The 7,317-nt window shown below is 51.0% G+C and overlaps 2 protein-coding genes across 2 annotated transcripts; both read left to right on the plus strand.

The window, feature by feature from the left end:
- Nucleotides 1-1,547: 1,547 nt before the first annotated feature.
- Nucleotides 1,548-2,165, plus strand: CCMA1212_008032 (Putative nitroreductase HBN1; the record flags this gene model as incomplete). The annotated part of the gene is made up of 1 exon (XM_073705188.1): nucleotides 1,548-2,165. One exon carries the CDS (start codon nucleotides 1,548-1,550, stop codon nucleotides 2,163-2,165), a length of 618 nt encoding a protein of 205 aa, XP_073556362.1.
- Nucleotides 2,166-4,873: 2,708 nt separating this feature from the next.
- CCMA1212_008033 (Ent-kaurene oxidase) lies at nucleotides 4,874-6,582 on the plus strand (the record flags this gene model as incomplete). The annotated part of the gene is made up of 4 exons (XM_073705189.1): nucleotides 4,874-5,107; nucleotides 5,163-5,288; nucleotides 5,341-6,106; nucleotides 6,155-6,582. The coding sequence occupies 4 exons, from the start codon at nucleotides 4,874-4,876 to the stop codon at nucleotides 6,580-6,582; spliced, it is 1,554 nt and encodes a 517-aa protein (XP_073556361.1).
- Nucleotides 6,583-7,317: the final 735 nt, after the last annotated feature.

Raw genomic sequence — 7,317 nt, forward strand, 5'->3', positions numbered from 1 at the left:
CATATCGACCTTGAGCAGAGGTGCTAAAGGTGAGGTTCATTGCAGGGACTGCTTTAGAGGGGTGTGATCGGGTGATTGCTGGGCCTTATCAGATATTGCGTGATGGTAAGGTAGGTTGTGAAACTATACTTTGTGGAGGTAACGAGATAGATTGAGACGCATGTGACTTTTGCAAAAAGGTACTTGTTAATCATTTTTTTGTCGGGGTATGTTGCTGAATAGACTGGCCTAGAAGCAAGACACACTACTCTTGTCCATCTACGTAGGTATGTTCAGGGTAAACGTTGCAGTGAGCGCGACTCCAATAATTCGCGATGATATCGTGTCTGAAATTGTACATACAGCCACATACCCTCCGTATATATGCAAATACTTCCCCAAGAAACAAACCCATTCTGCTTGTAACAAAGGAGGCATGACACAAGGACTGGTATCTTCTCTCCATCTTTCAATCCCATCCCATCAATCATAACCCCAAGGTCCAGCATGAAGTCAATGACACCCCTGCAGGCACCAGGACGGCGGACCCCTCCCACTGGCGGGCCGAACGCCCGATTATAAATGCTTACTTATCCGATTTCCAACACTCTTTTTTGCAGTAGTCTTTTTTTTCCAGCGCGCGGCTAATTTTTTTGTTGTGTGGCTTGCTGCGCATTTTGAGTGGGGGTGGCGGAAGGAACCTGAAGGAAATAGAAGGCTCGAATGGCTTGGGATCCAGGGACACAGTGTACAAGCGAGAGAAAGTCAGCGGAAGTTTTGCATGTCCCTCGATTTCACCGGGATGGGTATTTCGTGTCAAGTCGTCAGCAGTGTCTAGGCCGGTGGATTTCGGGAAAGGCGAAGCCTCCGAGTCGACGCAGCATGAGAGAGAAGTTCATCAAGTTATTGCTCGGATAACGGCTAGGAGACACAGAGTTGCGACTCCACACCGAGCGTCTCCGAGTCACGACAAGTTTAACACCGAGTCTGAAAAGCGAAGCTACTCAAATCGCGCGCGAACGGATCTTCAGGGAATGCAAATATCCACTCCAGCCCATGTTCCATCATGTGCATGGCAGTAATGCGAGTGGGGGTGTGACGGAGGGAGGGAAACCGGAGGACTGGGGGGGTGGTTTCGGTTGTTTTGGCTTTTGCGTTGCTTTGCTCATGATGCCTAATGGGCTGTGGAGGGAAAGCATTTCGAAGAGGGTCCATTGTTTTCTGCGGTTGATGGAGTTGGTGTTGTTAGCTTTGGCGTGACGGCTGCTCCCCTGGTGGCGTCGTCGTCGTTGAGTGTGTGTGTGTGTGTGTGTGTGGGTGCAGGTGTGGGTGTGTGTCTTCCCTCCTTGATGTCAACGACTACAAGTATAAAGCATATCCACCTCGACTTCAACTGGCTCTGTCTTCCTCCCTCCAGTCTCAACAAGAATAACAGCAACCACGACTCCTCTTCCACCACCGCAGCCATTCAGCTCTCCAACCTCTTCGGCTCATTCCTCCTCTTCGCCTCCAACCTCACAAACTCAACCACCCTCCCACCAACCACTCTCCCCCCAAACAACCTCACAATGGCCGCCAAGCTCTCCGCCGACCTCCTCTTCCAGATGGCCAAGGTCCGCCGCTCCATCTACACCCTGAACAAGGACATGCCCATCAGCACGAGCCGCGTCCACGAGATCGTCAAGGAGGCCACCCTGCACACCCCTTCGTCCTTCAACGTCCAGACCAACCGCGCCGTCGTCCTCTTCGGCGCCGAGCACGACAAGCTCTGGGACATCACCCACGACACCCTCAAGGCCATTGTCCCCGCCGAGCAGTTCCAGTCCACGGCCGACAAGCTCAAGCTCTTCAAGGGCGGCGCCGGCACCGTGCTCTTCTTCGAGGACACGGACGCCACAAAGGCCCTGCAGGCAAAGTTCCCGCTCTACGCAGACCGCTTCCCCCCTTGGGCCGGCCAGTCGCTCGGCATGGAGCAGCTGCTCGTCTGGACTGCGCTTGAGCTCGAGGGCCTGGGGGCCAACCTGCAGCACTACAACCCTCTGATTGACCTCAAGGTGGCGGAGACGTGGAATGTGCCTGCTCACTGGCGGCTGGATGCCCAGCTTGTCTTTGGTGGAAAGGCGGGTGAGCCTGGGCCTAAGGATTTCCAGGACATTGACGAGCGTGTCAAGGTCCACGGTGCTTAGGCGGGGAGAAGACGTGTTTTATAAAGAACGAATGGGAATGCATGGGCCGGAGTTTTTTTTTTTTTTTTTTTTTTTCCCTTTTTGGAGCTTTTCTTTAGACTTGCAGACATAGATGCAGTTATATATCTAAATTCATAGGTCTCTTGGACTGCCCCTGTCGATCTTGGTGAATCTGTGTTAGTGACGATGGGGAGATCTGGGGTGCATATGGACTAGCCTGGAGGAGATGTAGGATTTGGAATCACTCATCATCTGCCGTCAGACTGCCTGCCGAGCCTCTATCTAATCACAGTAAGTAGGAGGGAAGGATTCACAATGGACTCGACTGGGCTCTGCTTTGGACGTCGATCCAGAGTGAATAGTCGCCAACTTAAAGGCCCGCTTGTGATATTGAAGTCACGAGCTCGTTGCTATGTATGAGACAACTACGGCACATAAATAGTCATCTGTAACCTTCACTGATACACCAGATCGATCTCAGCGTCTGAGAAGCAACGACAGTCATCCGTGGATCATGGCCCGCTACTAGTTCATCCATCATGCACAAGCTCAACATGAAGAATCTGATTGGAAGAGAACGGTTACGACTCTCTTGATCAAGGGCAGCATCGGCTCCTATCGAACGGCAGAAAGAACCTCGAGTTGCCGTGTGGCTTCAGTCTCGACTTGTGTACTACTCTAGGAGGTGGTTTGTGGATGGGGCTTTTCGTGGATATCGTGGGTAATGTTTCCCGTTCGGGGAACATGCGTAGGGCATCCCACTGGCTCGCAGCATCTTCTTGGAACGAGGCTAGGGTTGTGAGTTAGATCCCCTCAGCGTTGCGGTTGGTGAAAGGTATTGCTGTTGGAGTGTTTAGGGAGGATTGAGTGAATGCGGTTGAGCGTTGCAGTAGTTTCTCGACGTACGTTCACATCTGACGGCACCTGCTACTAGCGTCAAGTGGTACTGACAATGAAGAGTGCAGGGACATGTCGTTACATAGCTGTGTATGGCAGATGTGAATGAAGAGAGGCAATCTGGCAGTCAAGTTGCCTATCGAGAGGCGGGTTCGGCCGCAGGATAGCGAATCACTCATCATGGCACTATACATACAAAGTACATGTCACTCTGGAATATCTTTACTTCTGATGTTACTGCGTTCTATCCGATCATGAAGCTTTGAAGGCTCAGATGATACGTCTGGCTAAGAATTGCCTGCCTTGCTGCAAGTGTGAGCACAGCTCAGAGTAGCCGGCTCATAGCACCAAATCTGCGGGTTCATTGCAACTGGGTGGCTGTTTTTTCTTGGATGTGATTTCAAACCCAGTACTAATAGTGCCACGTGTAACGATTACCGTGAGCCCATTTGAGAGGTAATCTCATAATGATAAACCGGCCCTACGCGGTTGTATCACGAATGGGGGTGCCAAGTCTCGAGGCGAGAGTCTTGTCGCATGAAGAGGCAGTTCGACCAATACCGTTGCCTCTACCTCTAAACCCCACGGCATCTGGGTGCATACAGAAGTACCTGTACTTGCGTCGCAATTGGTGTCGGCAGAAACAGGGTCCAAGTCAAAATGGCAGCTGCGACCAGGACCATTTCAACTTCAAAAATAGACACAGTCGCTTCACTGGCCAAACCATTTCTTCCTACCTACGAGTAACATCAACATCTCCTCATGGGACAAGAGAGAGAACCAACGTGGTTTCTTGCATCGATCCGAATCGCATCTGATGCGCTAGTTTGAGCGAATCTGTCGCAGCCGAACAAACCTGTAACAAGGGGTGACAGATCTTGTTCGCTAAGGCAAGGCGAGAACCACCAACCTGCAAGGCCCCCCTGTAGCACGTTTTGCTATTCCAGCTGACGCTCGACTTCAACAGCGCCCGACTACTGCCGTCAAATGGCCCAGACGGACTGGATTGCGCCGTCCGTCTGCTGTTGGGTCTGACATGCATCCCGCACCATCACGTCCGATCTTCGCGATGATCCCCGCATGACAAGACGGCCCAATTCCCTCCCGACCTGCTCCCAGGAATGCCTTCTGGGGCTGCCGCTAGTGTCGGGAGCTGGTCTTCCCGAACAACTCCTGCGACATGCTTTGCCTTGTTTCAGACAAGCCCATCATTGATTGATGGCCGTTTTGCACGACCACGCGCCTGGCAGTGCTACCATGGACCCTCTCTCACCCTTCGAGGGGTTTGAGAACGCGGTCAGTGCAAAAAGAGACGCAGTTGAAACTCGACTCCGACTGTTGTTGCTGTCGTTGGACTTGCATCTGGCCCTATTCACAAAACTCTTGCGCTCTCAACATCTTTCGTGGTGGTCTTGTCGTACAAAGCTCGCTGACCGGAATACTGCTTAACTTTCAATCGACTGCGGACCTATTGTTATGGCTTGGGCTGATTCCTGCCGCTCTCGATGATCGCTCTCTCTTGGAAGTCTAGTGCCAGTGCCAGTCCTTCGTGCCGATACAACTTCAAGCCAATAGAGTGAAATGCCAGCATTGCCACTCTAGCACCCATCCTCCTAGCAGGAGAGCAATATTCCTCCCTTGGGAAGACATCAGCGGAGACGCCTCGTTTTCTCTGAGACCTTAGAAATATTCCCATCTCCATCCGCATGACGAGCTTTTCTTCGTTTTCACAAAATCTGCGAGCCGGCAGCGTTCGTGGACTCTCAATACCATCACTCGGCTCAACAAATTGCGATTCTTCAACGATCACCATGTACCCGCAGTCCAATTCGACGCCTTTCCAGCCAGCTGCTGGGGCACCGACACTCTTTGCCTCCTGGACACCTAGAGCTACCTACTATGTGGCCACCCTCGCTGTGCTGCTGGTTGCGTGGCTTTTGCGCCCAAAGCCTCAGCCTTGCAAGCTCGGTGTACCATTTTACGGAGCTTCAAAATTGAAATGGATCTTCGATGCCGAGTCACAGATTGTTGCAAGCTACAACAAGGTTGGAAACCGCGCCCTCATTTATGCGGATCTTGACGACTTACTTATCGATCCAGTTTCGAGACCAAGTCTACCAGATCAAGGCTACAGAAGGAATCCAAGCCATGATTCCTCCAAGGTTCATTGCGGAGCTCAAAGGACTGCCCGAGGACATTCTCAGCTCTACGGAGGCCGTGGCTGATGTAGGTTCTCAGTCGAGTTCGTCCAGCTTACTAGCTTCTAACCAAGGACCAGGCACTTCAAACCAAGTACACCAAATTCTCGCCGGGTCATAACGGAGACATGCTGTCCCTCCTGGTCAGGACCAGATTGACGCAGAATCTAGTCGAACTGATTCCCCAGCTCAAGGGCGAATTGGAGAGCTACATCGCTACTGAATTTCCGCCCTGTGAGGACTGGACGCCTGTAAAATGGCAGCCCTTTGCTCTGCGCGGAATTGCCCGACTGAGTGGCCGGGCTTTTGTCGGTCCCTCCTTGAACCGTGACGAACAGTGGATGGAGGTGACGATCAACTTTGCCATTGACGTCTTCATGTCGGTGATTAAACTGCAGCTTTTCCCAGAGTGGGCTCGGCCAGTCGCCCAGTATCTTGTATCGGACTTGCGCAAGATTAGACGAGACATCAACACCGCAAAGTATCTGCTCAAGCCGCTGCTGCAGGAAAGAATACGTGATATGGAGATTTCGAGCTTCCACGACCCTCCGAACGATCTCATGCAATGGCTTATTGAGGCTTTGCCCGAGGAGGAAAAATCAGACGTCCAAACTCATGCCGAACTACAGCTCATCCTAGCTGCCGCGTCAATTCACACCACGAACAACCTCTTGTTCGAGTGCATGGCCGACCTCGCTTCGCACCCTGAAGTACAGGCTGAATTACGCGAAGAAGCATATCAGATACTAGAGGTAGAAGGGGGCTGGGCCCGCAAGGAGAGCATGGCCAAACTGAAGAAGCTCGACAGTTTCATGCGCGAGGTCCAGCGGCTCCGTGGAAATATCAGTAAGTCTCCTCTCCCTTATCACTTGGGCAAGCCTAACCCCTGAATAGCATCCTTTATTCGCAAAGTCTTGAAACCGATCGACCTCTCAGATGGCACGCATCTTCCCGCGGGAACAAGAGTCCTGGCTCCCCAGGCCGGTATTTCCATCGACGAACAATACTATCAAAGTCCCGAAGAGTTCGATGCGCTGCGATTCTACAACATGAGGCAACAGTCGGCCGAAGCGAGCAACCGCTGGCAGTTTACATCTCTATGCGACACGAACCTCAACTTTGGAGCCGGGAAGCACGCCTGTCCTGGTCGGTTCTTTGCCGGAAACGAGATCAAGCTTATTCTCGCCTTCTTCCTCATCAACTATGAGGTGAGGCTGAAGAAGGGTGATCAGCGGCCGAAGCCGATGGCGATGGTAATGACAAAGGGGCCTGACGCCAATGCCGAGTTTGAGTTCAGGCGGTGGCAATTGGCGAAAGAGTAATATCAGAGTAAGAAAAGCTATGGGATTAAATATGTACGAGTATATGGACATGGGATCGGACGGCAATATCAGGCGTTATAACGTAGGACAGGGTACACTTATTATAATGACAAAACATGAGATTAATGCAAGAGTTGCAAGTACTTACCTCAGGCTAAGCAAATTCAGAATGAGGAAGACTTGAGGTGAGATACTGAATAGCTTTGTGTTGGACGGGCAAGCAAAACTCGTAATATGATGGTTTTTAAACTCGAAGAAGCTAAATTTGAAAAAGGCAGAGCAAATAAATAGAGGGTAACAGTAAAGACGAAGATGGCAAAGACGCTCAGGACAGAAAGTACAAACAGAGCTTATAAGTGGGATGTACGTGATATTTGTATCAATGATGCGAGGTCTTTCCTATCAGCCTCTTGATTCTGCCTAGATGAGACGAGGGTTACCCTGTCATGCGGGTTGCAGAAACACCACCAGTCCGCCATGGGCAATAGAAAGAACAGGCAGAGTTACACTTTCACAACTACCAGGTAGGTACCTTATATAAGTAGTATGCAGTCGAGTACACTCCGTTTTTTTAAGTAGCAGCATTTCTTTTGCATTTAGGACCCTAAACACCCTATAAAAAGAACAATAACGAAATGCTCATAAAAAAAAGCTGATATAAATCAAGACAGCAGCAGCAAAGATTTTCCTCCCTTTAAATCCGGAACGCCCCTAGTGCCATTAAATGTGAATCTC

This window comes from Trichoderma ghanense (genome assembly GCF_004382785.1).
Source record: "Trichoderma ghanense strain CCMA-1212 chromosome Unknown scaffold_11, whole genome shotgun sequence".
NCBI classification, from domain to species: Eukaryota; Fungi; Ascomycota; class Sordariomycetes; order Hypocreales; family Hypocreaceae; genus Trichoderma; species Trichoderma ghanense.